At 48.4% G+C, this 22,503-nt stretch overlaps 1 protein-coding gene across 1 annotated transcript in view; it reads left to right on the top strand.

The window, feature by feature from the left end:
• The window catches only part of LOC142587557 (endothelin-converting enzyme 2-like), a 61,093-nt gene extending 48,489 nt beyond the window's left edge, over window positions 1-12,604 (top strand). Inside the window, exons 6-7 of the mRNA XM_075698662.1 lie at window positions 1,856-2,038; window positions 11,096-12,604. Coding sequence (XP_075554777.1) covers window positions 1,856-2,038; window positions 11,096-11,284 — 372 coding nt within the window. The 3' untranslated portion in view covers window positions 11,285-12,604. The remainder of the gene's footprint in view (window positions 1-1,855; window positions 2,039-11,095) is intronic.
• Window positions 12,605-22,503: the final 9,899 nt, after the last annotated feature.

Genomic DNA, 22,503 nt, shown 5'->3' with positions numbered 1-22,503 from the left:
GACGCATAGGCGCATGCCGACCTGTACCCTCGCATGCCAGTAGCTGGTCATTTATGGTCTACAGGTTTTCTACCCTTTGCATTACATGTCCTGCATTTAATGGCCTGTTTTAAAGCAAAGCTTTCCTTGCCTCTTAAAATGTTCCACTGGTGCTGCTGCTGTTGCTGTCTGGCACACCGGGTCCGAGACTGGTTCAGAACGTGTGCATACATGACAGGAGCGTGGCAGAGAAAAGAGGTGACGCGACGCGGGAAACTGGTTTGTAACTATGCACCGCGTCGAATGCGCGCAATGCCCTCTTGAGCTTGATCGCTGTAGTTATAATGAGCCCCCGTAAGAACATTGCAGAGACTGCAGCGCTTAACGTTCTACTAACGCGCAAGTCCAGAGGGAAGCTAGACACAGTGGTAGAGTGGAAAGGGGAGAGTAGGCCGAGAATGAGCACAACCGACGCAGTCGCGAAACGAGTGATTGAAAGCTTCATTAGTGTTCGATTGCAGTTCCCATATAAGGCGAGAGGGGACAGAGAGAAAAAGTGACGCGAGAATCCAAGGAATCGCTAATATATAGACGCAACATCGGTGGCCGGCCGAGTGAAGGTACGGTGCGGCGCATTTCTGCTATTTCTAAAAAATAAACACTATCAAATTTATCAAGTGGAGAACTTACGCAGGGCGTGCACAAACAAAGCCACATTAAATTGCAGCATACGGTCTAGGTTAAACTACGGAAGCGGTCAGATGTCAAATTTACACTTCTGTGCTCGCCGCGGTAGGTTTGAGGTTGTGACATTGTTTGAGGTCGCGGGTTTGATGCCGCAGGATGAGCCCCTATGTCAGGAGATGCATTACACGCATGCAGGAACAACCTACAGTGTGAAAATGACGCAATGATATATAACAGTGAACCAGCTCGGTTAGAAGGAATACTCGCTCTTGGCAATTAATATACGCACATACAATCTTTCTTTGGTAAGGGCGCCGAACGAGACGCAGAAAAAATAAGAGTAAAAAAAGGTCACCGCCCAAGGACTCAGTACTTATGGTTAATCAACGAAGCTGAAATGTGCGACCCCGGTGGCTATCAATAAGTTAATCCTCACGGTTCATTAAACGATGGCTTGGTAGGCTGTCGGATCCTCGGTACGCCATTACTGATTGCGCTCGGCTGCACAAGCATGTTCTTATGCCCGGGCTACAGCATCACCACGGCGTAGACGAGCTCGTTCCCGGTTCTATTCCCGGCTTTGCTGATCGAAAGCTGCCTGCTCCTCAGGAGTACGTATCAGGTGTGGCATACCCATTTCGTAGCCGGATAGAAACTGCTTCGCGTGCTCTCGGCTGCGACGTAGGGCAACGACGTCAATACCGGTGCAGCCAATCGCGCCCCTCTCTTTCTCTTTCTTTTTTGCGCATGCGGATGGGTTTGCGGCGGAGAAGTTTATGGCGCTCTGTTGACAGACGGACAGACGAACGAATCGGTTAGCCCCATACAGATTCGCTGTAAAACACAATGCCCGCTAAAATATTGTTATAATACGGCTGGTTATTCAACCGGCTTTCCTATCTGGCCTCCAAACGACGACGCTCAACTTAAGAATTAAAGGCGCTGTTTTCGCTATCTATGATATTATTTGCGCTACTTTAGAGCATGGTAACTTATTCTATGCCTCATGTAATCATTACCATAAATATACTTGTTTGCGCGTATAACTTCTTTCAATTTTGCTATCGTGATATGCTTCGGTAGCATCATTATGCTGCTTTGTTTACGGATATGGTGTAGGAATTATTGCTTACGTGCTACAGATGTAAACGTGGTATTGAATCAAGAATGAGCTGATTGCTTGCTGCAGTTCACCCCTCAAGGCGAGTTCGTGTCGTCTTGGTTGAGCGACAGCATTCAAGACACCTTCGAGGAGCGAACGCTTCACTGCCTACCTGGAAACATTAGCATCTTCCCCGAAGTTCCAGCGATGGAGGTAGCGTATGCAGCATTCAAGCGACACCACCAAGAAAGCAATAGCCGGCTATGTGAGGTAGGTAGTGTTGTAAAAATAGCATACATTCTAGATATGCGCTATACCTACCGGATCACCAAAAATCGTCGTCGTCTATTAAGGCGCCACTTAAGTAGTGTGAGAGTAACTATATTTTGCGCCGGGACAGCAAACTTTCCCAGCCTCCTATAACGTTCCGCTGGTGGCAGAGGGCAAAGTTGTCATTGCGATAGAAGCAACAATTTTGATGTGCAACGGTAGCGCATAATTTTGTTTAGAATCGCAATCAAAGGGAATAAATTATTTTACTTCTTGCTACCACTCTTTTATAGGCATCATCTTTCTTTCCCAGCGCCGAGCATCGGAAATCTGAAAAGTTTGTTAAAAATTATGAGGACACTTAAGCTTTGCCTTTAAAGAGTGGAGCGCGATAACATTCAAATATATCTGACCGCTTCTCACGCTCCCCGGCAACTGGAGCGTATGTAACCGGAATGTTTACCAGGAAACTCTGGCCGCGAACACTATGCACGAAGGCGTTCTTTCTGGTAAGCGCGTCTTATTGCGTGGGCCGTGATGCGGCGCCAGCGAGCCCCATCTGAAGGTGTTGCAAGGAACCGGGTGCGTCGATTCATGGCCTTTGAGGTTTGCGCGCACCTCGGATGCCATGGCCGCTCTATAAATGGTGGAAGCGCCGGAAAAGGGGGTCATGTTTTGAGTTTCCGCGTAACAGAACTTTGTTTTCTCATATATTGAAATTACAGTCCGACGCTATCATGTCCGTTGGTTGTGTACAAGTCGTACTTTACAATTTTTCTCGCGTATATAATTTTCTGGCGTATTTTATCTTGCGAAATTCAATTAGTTCAGTCTCTTCCTTGCGCTACATGCAGGGCCTACGTGGTTCGAAATGATTTTTGCCGAAACTACGCTAGAACCTGGACTCTGACGCCTGATGATCTGCGACACGCGGCCCTTAACGGTCTGGCGTTACAATACCCTCTGTCAGATGCACTGCCGCTATAGTTCCAAGGACGCACGCTTGTCAAAGCTTTTTTCTATGATTCACCAAGCACAGAACATGCAGAAGCCTAAACAAATAATCTTACACATGAGAACGATAGCGAGATGCATCTCCACATATTTAACTGACACAAGACCTACTCAATGCATTAATGTCTGATGTGCACACATGTAGCCTTGAAGCCACCGGGTCGGGGTAGAAACATAACGGACAACCGTCCAAGCCCCAAACCAAAAAGCCCCCCTTTATTGCTAGCGAACCCCTCATATGGCGACTTCGGCGAGCTCCAACGCCGAATGCGTCTTGGGAGTGCAGGTGGTGGTGGTTGTGGTGGTGGTGAAAAATTTTTATTGATGGGAAGACCAAAAGAAAAGAAAGTTAAAATTAGCGTTGTGGGCGGACTTCAGGCTGCCGGTTCTGGCAACCAGGTCACACTTTTAGAATGGCTAGTAGGTAAAGCGGGGCGTGGCCTTTCTCGCTGAGCTGAGACTAGTGCCTCCACTCAGGGTACCGAGATACCAGTAGACTCGTGAGGATAGAAGGAACATGGGCGGGCTACCCACGTGGCCCTTGGTGAAGCTTGCGGAGCCAAGTGATTCTACAGACCCGAGACTTTTGAGCAGCGTCAATAACCCCAACGCCAGCTGGGCGCAACAGCCGGTGCTGCTCCGACGCGTGACAAACGCGAACGGCAGGCACTGTTCTGCCTGGGCATGGCTACGGGAACGCTTAGCAAACTTCAGACAATGACGACAATGCAAAGTGAGACCGCATCAGCAGACAACGTGGATCTAACAAATCTAGACAGAATAGAAGACGGAATAGCAGGCTCCGTTCACCACAATGCCGGGGGACGCCAGCGGACGGACGACGACTGGCAGACAGTCCTGACACTACGGCAAAAGAAGCAACAGGCTCGAGAGCGCAAGTGAGAAACTGACTCAACGGGCAGCACTAACCCAACGAAACTAAGGATAACTTCCCAAACTTCCTCCTCTTCCTAAGGACAACTTCAAGATAGTTATCCGACCCCACCATGGACTGCCTTTGAAAACCATCAGCACGCCGGCCCTCACCGAGACGATCGTCATGGCCTGCGACTCGTAAATGACAGGTGAGCAATTTTCGCTCCATATAAAGCCCGGCTCCAATATCGCCGTACTTTTAACATCGAGTCAGGAGATCACGGAGAAGGCACGCCGAGTCCACTCCCTCGCTATCAACGGACGTTCGCATGACGTTAATGTATACGCTGCCACCGGACAGGAAGCTATTCGAGGAGTCATACACGTATTTCTGCCCCGAACGCCACCGGAGACCATCATAGTAAGCATCTGTATACGGACTCAAGGCGTCGAACTTATGCAAGCAAGAATGATCGGAGAAACAAAGAGCGCCGTCCTCACTTTCTGCGGCCCGTCACTACCTCAGGTGGTGTACTACAACGGAGGCGAACACCTGTGTCATTCTTACCATGCTTACTGTTCAGCTGTGCAAAACATGCCGTAGAAAACGGCATAGGGCAGACGTCTGTCCACAGCCCGACCTGCGATTGGGCCGAACTTCCGGATACAGAAACCCAGTGGCGGACACCTAGGTGAGCCAAAGTGCGGCTCGTGTGAGGGTGCCCAGGTTACCGGGGACCACAGCTGCCAACGACTCCTCAAGCAACCGAAAAAATCTTAAGTCAGAATGAGCGTTGACAAAAGGACGAACAACCGTAGCAACACCCATACACACGAAATCAGTTGCAATGGCCAAAGCTGTGGCCATAGCCCTGGCCATACGCGCTGCGGAAGCTAAGGGCCAATCGGCCTACGTGCTGACGGACTCGCAGGACGCCTGCCGCCTCTTCCTTGAGGGGACTATAGTGGGCTGCGTTTTCCGCATCCTAGGAACTTAACTCACTATGAATCATTGCATCACCTGGTGTCCGACGCACACAAGGATAGCGGGAAACGAACGGGCGGACCGCTTCGCTCGACGCATGGCAGGCCGAGCCGCGGGCCACACCGCCCAAGAGAACACGTCAACACCCGATGCGCCAAGGGAAATCCCCGAATTAAAACAACTAAGTAGGCGAACGAAAGCCCATCCTCACCTAGACCTAGACAGGCGGCAAGCACAGGACTGGTGCCGCCTGCAAACAAACACTTTCCCACATTTACACAGGCTACACAATATGTACCCAGACAAATGCAGCAACAAATGCCCGTGGTGCGAAGGTACACCGACATTGGAACACATAACTTTCCAGTGCGCGTTACGTCAGGCGGCTGCCATCTCGCCGATGCTAGACAACACTCTTCATAACAGGTCGTGTGAGGCGCGACTCGCGGAAGTGGAATCAGGAAGCCAACTGGCTTCCCTCGACTAGGCCCGGCGAGCCACTGCAACCAGTAGGGCCCTGGAAGAGGGTCTCCACCCACCATAACCAAACAACATCTACTACAATAAACGTTTACTCTTTCTCTCTCTCGCGGCTCACGACGTTTCTGCGCAGGCGCGAGTAAGAGCGAGTGCGAGAGATAAAATTTGGGGGCCTTTGCTCCATGAATACGCGACTCTGCCTAGGCACTACGCTGACGTTTCTTTTCGCGTGTTACGCGCGTTTCTTTCTAGGCGTGCCGGCATAGCGGAGTGGGGTCGAGTTTGTTTACGCTCAGACGCTCGCTGTTCGCGCCGTGAAACAGGTGAAGTAGCGGGCACTGATTCGATGATCGCTGAGTGTGAAGGTGCGTTGACGGGCACACTTTCTCACAGGTGCTGCGCTGGTGCTGAAACAGTCATGCCGGATTATAACTTTGTCGTGCCTTACGGCAATCTATCTTAATAAAAAGCATAATTGATTTTCTTGGGAGAATGATAGCGGCCGTAGTATAGGTCGGGCCTGCTCTGCTGGGCTTTTAAAAAGCGTTTTTGAATGGTCCCGTTTGAGTGAAAAAACGCACAGCGCCTTAACAACCACGGTTGAACGCGATTGCCTTATGTCACGCCGTAAGGTTTACTGGCTTTGGGTCTCGTCCACGTTACGTTGGGTTAGCTTAGGTTTAGGTTAGCGCAAAAAGGTGCCGCCATGTATTCGACAGCGGTTACACCGTGCGGATTACTGTCTTTGCGTCTGGGCCACGCTATGTTATTTAGGTTAGGTTAACGTTACCTTAGGTTGGGTTGCGTTAAGGTTGCGTTACGCTAACTAAGCGTTAAATCAGTTAGGATGGCGCGACGTATTTTCACAACGGGTACGTCGCGAGCATTATTGTGTTCCTTTCTCTGGCTCATTAGGTTAGGCTACCGTTCCGTTAGGTTAGCGTAAAACGCGTTAGGGGGCCGCTTCGTATTTTGGTCGTCGGCACCCTTTCAGTCACTCACGTTCAACCGAGGTTGCTAAGGCACTCTGCCTTCTAGATTTACAATATATGCGGACCAGCGTCTCCCACGATCCCTACTGCTCCCACGGAAACATCTTCGATCACCTCTTTCACCGCGCCGGCAGCCAGTGCGACGACGAGCAAGGAATTCGAGGAGGAAATTGGCACAGTCCGAAACGCCCATCTGGTGCAGCACGGCAGCCAGGTCGCGGTGCACCAGCGTGGCAACGTTTGGGTGAGCGTCAAAAAGATGAAATGAGGTGTAGTCGCGTAGCTTCACGGGAGTTAGGGGTTCCCAGAGCGCTTTACGGAGGGGAGAGGGTAGGGAGGTATGTTCTGGAGGTGGAGCTGTAGGGTGTTCCATTTGCCATGGAACCCCCTATAGTTCCACTGCCAGAGATTAAGGCGCGTGGGGTGTCTGGCCGTTACGGATGCCGGGATCACGCGACGGAGTTAGGGTAGGTGCTGGGGCGTGGGGGGCGGGGAGCGAGAGGTGCGTGACTGCAGCCTCAGTCGCACTCTGGTAGGCCTCTAAGGCCGTGACCCTGGTGTCTAGGAAGATAAGGTAGGATTTGCTGGCGGCCACGCGAGTGTCGATACTGGCGACGTGCTCCTCAAATAGAGTGTACTACCTCAAGTCGCGCGAAGTGGGCATGACGCGCGGCTCAAACGCCTTCAAGAAGAAGGATGTTCCGCAAATGACGTCACACTCGGGTGCGACGGGGTCGGATGAAGGTGATCGGCGTTAGTGTGGGGGGCTGCACATGGGAGAGGAGGCGCGCGATGATTCAGCCAAGGATGCCTTATTGATTGGCTCCACAGCTGGTGCGGCGCTCCCGGTGGCTGGGGTAGTTCGGGAGCTGCGAAGGAGGAGGAGCAGAGGAAGACGGACGCAGTAGCGCGGCCTGCAGCTGGTGCGACAGCTCCAGAATATGGAGCTGCTGGGCAGAGATAGTCGCCTCGAGGGCCGCAGTTGGGGGTTCCAGGCGTGAGCCTGCGCTTTCGAGCTTACCGGCGATGTGGTGGTGGGGGCGGTGGACGCCTCCGATCTAGGGAGATGCCGGAAGAAGACGGAGCGGTGGTGGCTGGCAGACCGGGCACCACGGGAAACAGAGCGGCGGTGGGGGCGGGAAAGCCAGGAGGTATTGAGGATGGGCCCGTTGGGTGGCGCTGGTGGGGGAAGCTGGGGCTTGGAGGTGGCCGGAGGTAATGACGGGCCCTTTCGATGGAACCGGAGCGCGCTAGGGCCCGCGCCCGTGACGCGGGTGCTCTTACTCAGGACGCAGCTAGGCAGGCAGGTCGGGGCTCGACTGCGTTGTGGGCCTGGCCGCAGTGGTGACAAAGGGCGGACTTGGGCTTGGTGCAGACATCCACGCGGTGGCCAGGAGCCCAGCAGTTCGTACAAGCCTCAGTTTCGGGCGGAATAGGTGGCATTGGTAGATCCCGCAGCTGAAGACAATGGTGAAGGAGAGGGTAGACAAAGCTGATGAGGATGGATTTGGAGCACCCCATCTGGCGTGCGTGGAGAATGGCATAGGTGGTGTTGACATTCATGAATTGGAGATCTTGGACGATCTCGTCCTGGGTTGGGGAGCTCTCGGTGTTGCATTCGAGCCGCGGGCAGCGTTGTCGGGTGTGGGTGCCTAGGCACGCAAAGGGGCAAGCGATGGGTTCCAGGCGGAGCTCCGAGACCCGGAGATAGAGACGGAGGAGACCCAGCTGTAGAGGTAGAGAGGTTCAAATGGGGTGCTGACAGTCAGGGATTTCTTCGTACATGGTCGGTGGCGCGGGCGGTGGCGTAGTCGATTGCTGCAAAAGCACGCAGGATATGAAGCAGGGCTCCGTTAGTGGTAGTGCGGAGGTCAAGCCCTGCTCCCGGTCTGAAGACAATCTAGAAGTCCTCCGCTGGGAGGCGAGGACGGGAGAGCGTGACGACGGAGAGTGGTGGCGCAGGGGGTGGCGGCTGGCGGTGGAGTAGGGTCATGGAAGGTGGCCAGGCAGGTGGTGGCGAGGCGATGGGCTGGTGGGCCGCTGCTGCACGGTGTGCTTTCGCGGCACGGATCCAGTGTGAGTCGGCTTCAAGCTTGGCAGGGCTGATGGAGACGCGTTCGTCTTGGTATTCCACGTCGGCGGCTTGGATGGCTACGAACGGTATCGGCGAAGGCGGCGAAACTGTCTATGTCGACAGTACGCGTCGACCTTAGGCGTGGCGCGGAACACAGCTGCGCGCTCCGCAGGAGCTCGGAGTAGTGGGTCGCACGCTAGGCTTATCGCGTCGGCCCCGTGGCATAGCGCAAAAGTGGCTCGAAATTGTCTAAAATTGATACAATCGGGCTCCAAAGGTGTCCTATGGGTTCTCTCACCTTGACAGATGCGTTGCTGAAATTTCGCGGAGAAAGGATGAAGAGTTGTGGTGAAACTGGGCCAAAAAAGACAGATCTCATGCTAGGAATTTCCATTCAGCGTTCATTCAACGCGGGCAGGCTGGAGTGGAAGCGTCGCTCGGTGTAATGCCGGAACATTTTGATATAATTTCGGTGCGTGTTCATCGGATTGCTGCTTGCGTTCGATTCAACGCCACATGTTTTCCATTTTCCCGTGCGTTGGGGTGTACAACAACGCACGGGAAATTATAGAGGCCCACCTGGTGAACCAGAAGGAAAGGCTACAACGCACAACAGCCGGACACTGCGTCTTGGAACGTCTTGGATATACCGTACGAAAATCCAGCGCACTGACAGAAATCCGAACACGAATACAGGAAACTATGCACGTCTCACCAATACTCAGAAACATGCGCCCAACCTTCCGCATCAGGCGTCAACATGCCCCAGCACAGGCGCTCGAGAGGAAGTGTGAGAACCACCCCAATATCTTATACGTTGATGCGGCCAGCTCCGCAAGGAGCACGGCATTTGCTACCAGCGTAGTCGACAATCACGGGACCGAAATAAATGCGTCGTCGGTTTCCAGAGCGAGCGCTGCAGAAGTAGAGGAACTAGAGACAGCGTAAGCTGTCAGGACGAGACCGCACTGGGTGTGCGTCATAGTTCTGACGGCCTCTCAGACGGCATGCAGAAATGTTTCCAGAACCAACCTTTTCAGGGCTGCACATCGCATTCTGATTGGGGCACACTAGCTCCCGCCATGCACGCAACTCGTGGGACTCCGAGGCATGAGTCCTTACGCGGCAATCAGCAGGCACACGCCTACGCCCGAGCACATGCACACCAGGAGACGCGACAGGGCCGCGCCGAGCAGTTTCACCCTGGCCCATACTATTCACCTACACGCATATCCTACAACACTATCGTTTTTTTCACGAAGAACACAACCGCCACCTCATAATGCTCTGACGCGAGGGGAGCTGTAATATGGCGAAAACCCAAAAAACACATCCTCACGTGAGCCTCTACGACGCCATACACACTGCGCTGCACTGCGACTCTGCGATCAGTGCGCAACACTTTACCACATGGTATGGGCTTGCGCGAGCACCACCACAGCTCCAACCCCTAACGCACCCCATCACACGACAATGGAACGCAGCGCTGTCCAGCTCAGGCTCGACAGACCAGCTCAACATTGTTAACCAATGGAGTAGGAGGCCGTTAGATTCCTGGGCTGAGGGGACCACCCACTGCAGAGTGGAAGAGCTACCTACGCTAGGGTCCTCTCTTCGATAAAGTTTACTCTCTCTCTATCCCTCTTCTGCATTTGTCAATCTTGCAGAGATGTTGCTGGAAGCCGCGGGCTAAATCACTGCACTGGTTCAAAGTCAATCACACTGATCACAGTATGCAAACCTCAGACACTGGACGCGCTACAAGCACACTTTAACCACGAGACCACAATTTTTAGTGTGCTGGTATCCGTAATGTTCCGGCACAATCATTCTTCTTCCCGAAAGTGTCGCGCCATATGCAGGCAACGGAACAAGCGGTCTTTCTTCATCTGAGTCGGCAATGTGCTAACTTAGTAGATTGATCAAATTTTGGCGGTGCTTGGCGAGCTTACGCCCTGTGGGAATTCTGAACTACCTGCCTTGTCATCAGCGTTCGGCTCTAGCCGCACGAGATCCATCCTGTTCCTATTGACTTGTATCCCACAGTCGACTCTGATGAATACGGATCTTGGTTCCTTGAGGTTCCGTGCGACAACGGCTGCTGCTTTACAGTCATTCACCCAGAGACTGTTTCCGGGCTTCCAGTCCCCATCATAATCGGGAGTGCACTAACTACCCTACGGCATTTCGCATATAAGTTCGTCACGATCTTTTCGGCAATTTCTCGACGATAAAGAGTAAGAAAGAATGGGCAACGATGGAACTCGATATGCTGGACTGAAGCCAGATGTTCCTTAACTCCGTATGCCCATTTGGTGATGGAAATTAACTTTGCTGAGACTTTGCTGCAGTTTCTCAACAATGGACTTAGAGATGTTACTTCAGTTTCCTTTTGCCAATACAGGCCTTCCTGCGAACGCTACTGAAAGAAAAGAAAGATAGCTTTATAGCGAAAAATATATTTAAAGTCACAGAAACAAACGCATACCAAGAGAAGTGTAAATGTTTTGTAGCACGTGTTTCAGACTCTTGTGAAATTTCTACTTGTGAAAGCTACGGTGACATAAGTTGCAACCATTACGTGCGCCGTTTGCTGTTAATGACCAAAGAAAATAAATTCTGGCTATTCTTTCCAGGAATTGACGGAGGAAAAGGTGTTTTTCATAACCGCCTGCCTCGCCGCTTGCGCAACGACGCCTGCCCACAACATCTATGGCGGCGACTGCAACAAGGCTGTCATGAACTTCGCGCCGTTTGCCAAAGCCTTCGATTGTCCCGTCGGTTCCAAGATGAACCCTGCATCGAAGTGCACGTTTTACGATTGATTTTCGAGACTATGCGTGAGCGGTCGCCTTTCCCAGCCCAAAATTTATACCTTCCTTATAGTTTTGTGTGTGCGCTTCTCGGATGCATGGCACCGTTATCACTGAGATGCTGCGCCCAATGAAATTCGCCGATCATTGCACTGTACGTGGATGAACTTATTGCTGACATCTTCATTTACGAAATGTCTGCTGTGCCTGATTATTGGTTGCTGTGCTTCATTGTTTCATGCATGAACACTATGTTGACGAATTCAGGAGTGGGCTTCAAGTACTGACAACTAAGAGCTGAGCACATTTTTGGACATCATAGCACCTTCGTATGTGGCCAGACTCGAGCTGCTACAGCTGTCAAAAAAGTTTCTTCGTAGCTGAGCCACGAAAACATATTATCCGTTTTACGAAGAGTGCCAACGTATCCTTCGGCTTTTGACGTCTTCTGCCGCTGTATTTTTCACCATGTTAGTTTAGATAGGTGGGCGCAGGTTCCGTCATTCTAGTGTTAGTACAGTTTCTCTTCAATGCCCTGGTGGCCTAATTACCTGGTTGCTATGATTGACGCTAAAAACTGGTAAATGTGTTGATATATTGCGGCTGTGGCTTTACCGGAGTGGATAGATCACAGCTCGGTCATAGTCGCGGTCCCGTTGCTTCAAGAAGCGGTGCTACATGACTAGTTATGCAGCTCACAAGTGTCGAATAATGGTGGTAGATGGTGCTTTTACGATGAGGAAAATCAAAGAAATGGCATGGCGTTGGTGCTGGTGATGTCTGAAAATCAAAGTGTTATGATTCGTAGTGTTGTAATGTATAGCTGTTTCTCTGTATTGTACGTTGAAGTTAAGAATTTATGGTGCGCTTTGAAATCTTGTAGCTATGCTTCTTCAACAAGCGTTCAAGTATGCTTAAGCCATAAACAAAACATTCAAACTTCGGAAGTTCACTACAGCTAATGTGTCCGGAGTTTTTTGTTTATGTCGCCACTTAGGCATGCACAATTGTACTGTTGTATGAAGAGAGCTTGAAAATTAACGATGAGGTAGGACTGGTTCTCGATACTCCTTCAACAATTTGGCGAGTTGGGCTGATTTATTAGCATAATGATTAGTTCAAATAATATAGATGGCGGGATTGGTGCTTGTAGAAATGGACCGCCCGTGTGTGGTTCGGAACATGAAAAGTGTGTGAAACACCAATATGGCTTTGTAGCTGCGCCATCATTTCGGTGCCGGCACTAGTCCAACTCATAAGCCGCTAAATATAATTGGGGCCGATTTCATATAAACTCTTTTGTCTTATTTCTCACAGTAGTAGCCAAATGTACACAGGGACAATCCTGTCACTGCACGAATCAGTAACTTCGTAAGTACAGACTGGCAAGCGTCTCCTGGCTCTCTACAAGATCACAGGAGACTGAAAAAAATACTTATATAATTTCATACCCCAAAGGCCGTACCTTTCCATCTTCCCTCGGTTATTTGCAAATACCCTTTTTATTTTCTACGTAAATATTTATCTTATTTCTCCTCTTGCCAATCCCCTATTTCCAACTTTTAAGGACGCTCAACGTTCGCCTTTAAGAGTTGAACGCGATAGCATTCAATGATCCTTTAGTGCTTCTAACGCTTCCCGACAACTGCAGCTTAGGTAGCCGTAAAGTTTACCTGGAAACGCTGGCGGCGAGCGCCACTCCAACTAAGATAGAACTCAAACGGCTGCTGGAAAATGCTATCGCCTTGAAAGTGTTTATGTTTGAGTCCCCGCATAACAGAATTCTGAGTCCCCGCATAACAGAATGTTTTCTAGTATATTAAAATTATAATCCGGCACGATCACGTACCTAGGTTCTGTGTACGTCTTACTTTACAATTTTATCACGTATTTTAGATTGGCGAATTAAATTAGTGCAATAACTTCCTTTCGCCATATGGAGGGCCTGCGTGGTTGGGTATGCGTTGTTCGGAATTCTATTTGCCGAAGCGACGTGCGACGCGGGACGCTGGACTTCAACGCCGTATAATGTGCGATACGGGGCCTTTAACGCTATCGCGTTAATAAGGCTATGAACGATCCTCATCATAACTAATTTATTCATTGATTCATTTAAAGACAAGACATATGAATGTTCTATAGGAGTACCAAATTCTGGGCGAGTTCATATTCCATATTGACGTAACATATTGTAGTGTATCATACTCCTCGGTCCTGCGGGAAGTGCTACATCGGCCGAACGGGACGGCGTTTCAATAACTGATTCATCGACCAAGGAGCTTCAGTGAAAGGGCAGCCGTCGTCTAATATGTTGCCGAATGAAACCAAGGGACAAAGATAGAACTGCTGGAAGATTGCTGGAGTATTCGCATGCCTTGTGACATGCCCCTGTAGAGGCCGCCTGTGATGCTGTGTAAACTAGACATTGCTCCACTCCATTACTACACGTTTTTTGCCAGGATATATATATATATATATATATATATATATATATATATATATATATATATATATATATATACGCGGGAAAGAGATGACGAACTTTTAGGAAGACTTATTTACTGAGCGTTTTCGACTGGTGGACCAGCCTTCGTCAGAGTACAGTAATGCATGAGCAACACACACACAGCTTTAAAGGCACCCTATCAAGAGCAGAGGGCACACTATCTGCACTGACTAGACCATACACTGCGCTTCGTAAATCATTAAAGTAGTGGTATACCTACTTCAGTTGTGAATCACCGATGACTACTGTTTCAGTCGTGATAATGACAAAACAAAATTACAACAAAGAAGTCGAAAGACAGTTATCTGACGGCACATTTTATAAAGAATTTCCCGGTGATCCTACCGACAAATTCGTTTCCATTATTAAGGACACCATGAAAGCAGTGGTGAAGCAGCACAAGATCGACGATAAAACAGCACGCTCCTAGATCCCACTTAGTCCAAAAGCCGGACGCTTTTACCTGCTGCCCAAGATACATAGACCAGGTAATCCAGGCCGTCCCATTGTATCCGGCATCAGAACAGTCACAGAAAACATCTCTCGTTACGTGGGCAGTTTAATCCAATCTATTCCAGCCCCATTTTCTTCGTTCGTTAAGGATACTAATGCTTTTCTTCACGACATAATAGATTTAACCGCTGCTCAAGGCTCGCTTCTGGTGACGATGGATGTCACTTCCCTCTACACGAATATTCCCCATAGGGATGGCATTCAGGCTGTCTTGAAATCCTATGAACACCTCCAGTGTAATAGCCCCATTGACAGCTCAACCCTTGAGGCTCTGCTGAAGTTAGTTCTCGAGTTTAACAACTTCGAATTTAATAATTCTGATTATGTACAAATTAGTGGAGCATCGATGGGAATGAAAATAGGCCCTAACTATGCAAACGTCTTCATGGGATTGCTCGAAGACGCGTTCCTTAACAGTGTATGACTAAAACCTATCTACTTTAAACGCTACATCGACGATATATTTTGTATTTGGACGCATAACGAAACAGAACTCTGGAACTTCATTGCGGCATTCGACCAGGCACACACCGCTATCAAATTCACACATCATTACTCGCCGTCATCTGCAGACTTTCTTGACGTCACGATTACTATTGCCGACGGACGCCTAATCACAAAACTCTACAAAAAGCCTACTGATAATCATCAATTTCTTCATGTTGAAAGTAGCCATGTGCGTCATTGCAAGACTGCGATTCCTTATAGCCAGGCACAGCGTGTTAAGCGCATATGTTCCGAAGAAGATTTCAATTCTTGTTGCCAGGAACTCAAAAAGAAACTCCTCAACCATAAATATCCAGAAAAGATGGTCGATGACGCGATACGCCGAGCTGCAGGACATGACCGGATGGATTTTCTTAAAGGCAGAAACAAGCCCAGTGCCTCCCGGTGGGCTAATTTCATACTAACACATTACGCATCTAACCCTAAGGTCTCAGGCATACTCCGCAAACACTACAACATTCTCACCCAAAGCGACAGGTTCAAAGCCCTTTTTCCTGAGCCACCTCGTGTCTTGTATAGACGTTCGAACACCATAGCTGACATACTAACGTCTTCAAAAATCGCCACTTCTAACCCGACCGGTTGAAGCCGCAGCAATAAACCACGTTGCAAAGTATGTGCTCATATAACACCTACATTGACTGCCACCAGCACAGCCAGCCAATTTACGTTCACAATCAAAGGCAGCTTCAACTGTGATTCATATAACGTAGTGTACTTGCTCGAGTGCAGCGCTTGCCACATGCAATACATAGGCCAGACTGAAACACCTTTCAGGATCCGTTTTAACAACCACAGGTCGCATGCCAAATCCCAACCAAATCTACCACTCTCGAAACATGTTAACATGCCGGGCCACTCATTCAACAATCTCAAAGTAACAATACTCGAAGCTGGATTCCGCACCAGCCATGACCGCGAGCTTCGCGAATCTTACCTGATTCATAAATTTAACACTGTCTCGTCAGGAATAAATGAAAACGAAGGGAAACTAACCTGCCGAACTTTAGGTTGAGCACAAATATACATTCCCCACACAGTGTACATGTATAATTTCAACGCTCTTTTTTTTACATCTGGCCTTTTTGACGTATGTGGCTGTGGCTTGATGTTTCTCGCTTAACACCTCAATTTTTATATAATTCGAGGATGCACTTAGAGATGCCACGTGCTAAACATCACGCCTTTGTATCTGCATGTGTTCTTGCATTTGTATCTGTATCTGCATTTTGTTTTCACCACACATAATCATGGTAACCGTTGGCACTTACCTGAGAGTCATGTTTGTATATATTGTATCCTGAACACATCTGCATTTCATTTTTTGTATTCAAAACTGCGTGTCATTGATAATCATTTGTAATGCGCAACGATAATGAACTATGATGCGCAGTGTATGGTCTAGTCAGTGCAGATAGTGCGCCCTCTGCTCTTGATAGGGTGCCTTTAAAGTCGTGTGTGTGTTGTTCATGCATTACTGTACTCTCACGAAGGCTGGTCCACAAGCCGAAAACGTTCAGTAAATAAGTCTGCCTAAAAGTTCGTCGTCTCTTTCCTATATATATATATATATAAATATATATATATATATATATATATATATATATATATATATGGGAGTATTTCTCACAATAGACTACAGTTGCTTGTCCGCGCTCGTATCGTGTTTCGTTCTGCTTTGTTGTTTCGCGCTGTATTTCGTTCAGAATGTTCTACGTGCTTCAAGAGTACTTTTGTTTGTTGTACGAATAAATATATCACAACTAAGTCCACATTCACATCACAAACATCTACGCACTGAAAAAAAAAGAAAGTACGGGGAACTGTGCACGACTACAAGAAAAATATATTTGACTATGGTTGTGGCTTGGCGTTTAGCTCAGGTATTTTTCAAATTCCACATCAAGGCTTCGTTCCATAGCAGTCAGTTTTAGCACTTATAGTGACGCCTCGTTTCTTGTTTTCCTTAAGGATAAGAACAATTGAGTACAGAGACGTGTGTACTGGACTAACAATATTAAAAATAGGTCTGACAGGTAAAAACAGGTCTAAAATCCTTTTCTCGCGCTTAGCTACGTTAGGGTGGATGTCTCATTTTCGTTTTATTAAAAACTCTAATCTTCGAAACCATGACAAAATGAAGGGGAAGCTTCATGCTACGACGAATTGAAAAAATTGTTCCTCTCGCAAAACTTCACTTTTAGCGCGTTGGAGCAGTTGATGTTTTCCCCATAATTTGAAGGAGCGATGCCATAGGTAGCTAAACATTTTAGAGAATGTTTTCCCGTTTTTCGGGAGGTATCGGCTGGAGTAAACTTGTCCACATGTGCAAATTGCAACGCGTCAAGCGTCTCAAGACGGTGACTTGCTTGCAACAAATTGATAAGGGTGCCTAATGCCGCTAGTCGGTGCACGTGTTCGTGTCGTAATGGTTTCAGTGTCGGACTTCTGTGCTAGGTGTCCCGTGTTGGTATCCTGTCGGTGGATGCTATTATATTGTGTACCATTTATTAGATGGTGCTTTCTTTAAAATGAACTTACGAAGTCGGAGATACGATTAAAGCTTGAATGACAAAGTTTAGGCAAATCCAGGTACCTCCAATAATTTCCTTGGTGGCTGAACCGGCCCGGCTGCAGCTCCCGTTTACACTACTCCACCAGAGCCTCCTCTACAGATAATTTTATGAAAGTATGTATTGGGTGGTTCCCTAGCTTTCCTCTTCCTGCGCCAGGTGTCGGGCCATGCCTTACTGGTTTGGTTTGCCTCCTCATAGAGGGCCCGGGATCCTTGAGGCGAATATATTTTAAAAAATGTATGGAAGAGTAAGTATATTTAGGTACGTTGTGAGACGCCCATGTCCCGTGCATTGGGCGCACGCTAAAGACCCCCCGGGTGTTCAATTTAATCCCGCGTTCCCCTCATAATGATGTGCCCCATAATGACATCATTGACTGAAAGCCCAGAATTCAATTTACTTTTTCATGTCGCGTGCGTCAGCGAAAATGTGGGCCATGCCAGCTGCAGCGCGCAGCCAGGAGCAGTGGCTCGCACCGCCATAAGGCAGAGGCGTCGAGCAGTCTGCAAAGTGAAACGAACAGTGCCCAATTCGTTAGAATCGTGCCTTTCTTGATGGTCGGGAAAGTGCACCATTTTCCGTTACTGACCCGCCGTGGTTGCTTAGTGGCTATGGTGTTGGGCTGCTAAGCGCGAGGTTGCGGGATCGAATCACGGCCCCGGAGGCCGCATATCGATGGGGACAGAGTGCGAAAACACCCGTGTACTTAGATTTAGTTGCACGTTAAAGAACCCCAGGTTGCCGAAATTTCCCGAGTCCCCCACTACGGCGTGTTTTATAATAAGAAAGTGGTTTCGGCGCGTAAAACCATATAATTTAATTTTCTCTTAATTTACCGTTAATCGCGGCGTTCGTCAAGGATGCCCTCTATCCTCAGTACTGTTTGCGTTCAGCCTTTATCCATTTCTGCGCTCAATACTGAGGCCCTTACATGTGCGGTCTCTCACTGCCTAGTAGCGGTGTTGTGAAGGTGACAGCCTTCGCTGGTGACATCACATTGTATCCCAGGAACGAAGATAGCTTATCGCGTAGCCTTCTTCATGCCCTCTCAATGCCCTCAAGATGGCTGCTGCTCTTAAGTCATCGTAAGCAGTACGCTCTTAAAAACCTTGTACCCTTTCGTGTTTATATTTGCCGCAGAACAATAATCGTCATCTGTCTTGTCCGCATTTCCTTCCTTTGACGCAGCGAGCCGGTACTTCCAAGTCACGAATGACATGCGCGTTATCAGCATGACAGAGTACTCTCGACAGGAAAGTAGCGAGCGCAGCATTTTCTAGAAATTAAACGCAATAAGGCAGATGACAATTATTGTGGTGGCACAAATATATACCCCGCAGGGTGCAACTGTTTTAACAGTTAAAGAAGACAATACTGTTCCGTAATGCGTCTTTATTACGTCTACTTCCGCTGTTTCAGAGCGGCGTGAAATATTAATATTCTACAGGCATGGGTCATGAAGAGTAGTGGTGGTATGTCTTAACACAGTGGGCAACTCGAAGAATCACCTACCGCTGCCTTTGCTGTCGTGTCAACTATTCTTTCCTTGCGTCTGATATAGAGAACGATTCTATTAAAACGAGCGACGAGTGCAAAGGTCTGTGTTATTTCACCATCCGTAAAGAAACGCAAGTGCAAGGAGGGAAATTTGTTCTAGGCGTATTATGGCAAATAATAAAAGGAAATTCAGACATCCACCCGTTCGTAGCACATGCTACAAAGGAAACCCATGCGGGTTCCTCAAAAGAAAAACCCCGCAGTTGAAGAGAAATTCGTGCTGGTCCGGGACGCGAACGCTCGACCATGCACGGTGGAGAGAAGTAGTTAATGAAGGGTAAATCAGACATTCACCCGTTCGTAGCAATTGCTACAAAGGAAACCCTTACGGGGTCCTCGAAACAAACACCTCGCAGTTGAAGAAAGATGCGTCCTGGTCCGGGACTCAGATCAGAAAACAGCGCCCTTCGGACGAATTTTCCTTCAAGTGCGAGGTTTTTCTTTTGATGAACCCATATGGGTTCATCAAAAGAACTGAGGAAGGGAGCTTATGTTGCTCCCTTCCTCAGTTTTAGGTCATTCGAAAAGAAGAGGATTGAGGGCATCATACGTAAAAGTATAAAACAGGCGCTGGGGCTTCCCATCCGCACTGCAAATGAAAAGCCTTTAGCTGTAGGGCTCCACAACACTCTTGAGGAGATTATTGAAACAGTGAGGATCTCGCAGTATGAGAGACTTACGGGAAGCCCTACGGGCAGGAAAATCCTAGCTAGGCTAGGCATAAACTATGAGGGGCAGGAAGGCATCAATGTCGACCTGCCGCGAAGCGTGCGGAACCGACTAATAATCCCACCACTACCTCAAAACATGCACCCAATCCATCACAAGGAACGCAGAGGGAAACGGGCCGCGGCTCTTGAGAAGCGTTTCAAAAACTCGTAGGACGCGCTCTACGTTGATGCTGCAGACTATGGCAACGGCCGCATGGCCCTAGCTGTAGCGAGCGCTGAAACAAGATTGATTGCCAGTGGCACAGTTCCAACGGATTGCTCTCAGATTGGAGAAGAATCTGCCATAGCACTTGCAATTGGAAGTACTTCAGCCAAAATTATAGTCAGCGACTCTAAGGTTGCGGTGATGAACTTTGCCAGAGGCAGAATTTCTCCCGAGGCGAACAGAATCCTGCAGACCTGCAGAGATAGCAGGAAAATTGAAATAATCTGGGCACCTGCGCACGCCTCCCTCGCTGGGAACGAGGCGGCCCACTAATTAGCTCGAGGACTTACATTCCGAGCTGGTGGGCTAGCCGAAGGCTTCACGGGGCGAGACCGCTTAGTGTGCTACAGAGAAATCACATAACACTACAGACTAGGGCGGGTTAAATATCCTCCGGCTGATGCATCGTTAAACAAGAGCCAGGCCTCCACTTGGCGTCGCCTGCAAACCAACTCGTTTCCAAGCCCGGTGTCGTGCAGCCTCTACTACCCGGGTCAGTGCTCCAGCCAGTGTAAGCTATGTAAAGCCAGGGCTAATCTTAATCACATTCTGTGGGAATGCCCACAGGCTCCCTCTGAGGGAAGAATAAAGTCATTAGAACAATGGGAGACCTTATTACTCAGCGCCGATCCGGAAATTCAACTGAAGACCGTCCAACTGGCCGAAATCGCCGCTAGGGTCCAAGGACTCCTGGCCGTCGTCTAGGTGGGAAGACTTAAAGCCTTCCCAACATCTGTTGGACAAATAAAGTTTTACAATCCAATCCAATCGTATCATCAATAAATGTTTATTCCTCTTCCTCCTCGCGTGAGAACTCCGAGGTGGCGGCGCTGCTACTTAAAAACTGTATCCTGGTCGCACACATAAGAAATGACAGTAGTACTTCGAATTTCACGCAACATATGTTGAGATCACTTTCGTCTATATAAGACACTTCTCTTTCACGTATGTAGTATATTAGTGCTCTACCTACAGGATGTCATGCACTGAGTCATCTACTGCTCTTCTTTCATCAAGCTGGCACGGCAGAAATGATTTTCAGTGTATGGAAGTTATCTCTGTAGTTTTTTTTTAATGTACACTGTAGTCAGCATTCTGATACGTTCTGAAAGCCGTGCTTTCCCAGAACAGCCCATGGATTAGAGAGCATCACGTGCATGAATGCGAGAGCAGCACCTAGCAACATCCAAAGGCGAAGACGCAAGAACGCAGAATTATTCACCCGTCCAAGACAGGACTTTTGTTGCTCGAAGCTCACTGCATGGCTGAGCAAGGACCATCGTACAATTTCTATCACAATAAAACATGGCATGACAAGCGCAGTTGAAATTTGTGTGTCGTTATTACATGAAAAGCAAAGGTTAAGAAAATATCTAAGATAGAAGATGACAAAATGCTTTATTGACCAGTTAGGAATATTACACTTTAGTCAACAACCATTTCAAATCACATGATGTTTAAATATTCAAAGCACAGACACTACACCAATACATGCATGAGCTCTACGACAAGTCTTATTGGACCAATTGCAATAGATCCCTTAACATCTATCATATACTGTGGCCGGACTCGCAAGCTCACATTAACTCTGACCCGGACAAGTGCAAGTTTGAAGAAGCAATCCGGAGCGAAGAACGCGCTCCCCAACTTTGGGCAGTCCAGCACGCCACGACGCCACCAGGAAACTCAACCTGCCAGTTCTGTCGTGGGAGACGGCCGTTCCATGAGAGCGCAAAGCTCTCGTGGCCTGCAGAACCTTGAATAAAGTTCATTTTCTTCCTTCCTACCAATACCTTCTTCCTCGCGGCAAAAAATGTAGCCAATGGACTGAGTAAACGCTTTCAAAATTTCTTTTAGCACCATTGCAGAAGCCTACAAGAAGGAATTGGCGAGTCAAAAGCAACTTGACCGAAGTTGCAAAAATGCCTCGCGAGCTGCTCACGGCCATTTTTTTTCCTTCTTTTTTAACGGCCACCATGGCTGACACGTAGCGCTCGCCTTTGGAAGCAGGGTCCATGATGTCGGCTGATAAATTCCATGATTGGAATGCATTGGGACTTTTCGATAAGATGTACTTTGCTCTAGAAAAATTGCTCACAGTCGTCGACGCTGGTGGCGCAGAGTAAGACTTGCGAAAACGCTCGCAGTCATGATCGTTATTTTTTCTAACGGCCGCCTTAGCCGAGAAAAGTATCCCCCTTTGAAGCAGAGTAATCCATGGTCGAGGCTAAGGAAGGCACGTAATTCTAATGCCCCGTTCATTTTCTCTGAGCAGTACTTGCCTTCATAGCATGTGTCCACAAGAGCGGACGCTAGTATCGAGTAGGAGATACTCTCAAATTCTCTGTTTTCATTGTCTTGATGGTTTTTCCGATGCATTTCACAGGTAAACAAAATTCTATGGATAACTCGGTGGTTTCAGAATTTCAGGAATCTGTTCGCTTACATAGATGATCAGCTTTGATGGCTTCTGGAACATTTTTGCAAAACTGGAAAAGCCTTGTTTTTATCTTTTTGAAGTAAAAATGTATTTACTCTAGAGGCGGCTCTATCTCAGAAGATACACCTCCAGTGTATGCGCTCTCGTAATATTGTTCTAATAAAAAGTGACTGAAAAATTGCATCACAAGCGAGCG

This window comes from Dermacentor variabilis, chromosome 7 (assembly GCF_050947875.1).
Source record: "Dermacentor variabilis isolate Ectoservices chromosome 7, ASM5094787v1, whole genome shotgun sequence".
Classification (NCBI taxonomy): Eukaryota; Metazoa; Arthropoda; class Arachnida; order Ixodida; family Ixodidae; genus Dermacentor; species Dermacentor variabilis.
Note: the sequence above shows the minus strand (reverse complement) of the source record. Positions and strands in the feature narration are given on the sequence as shown.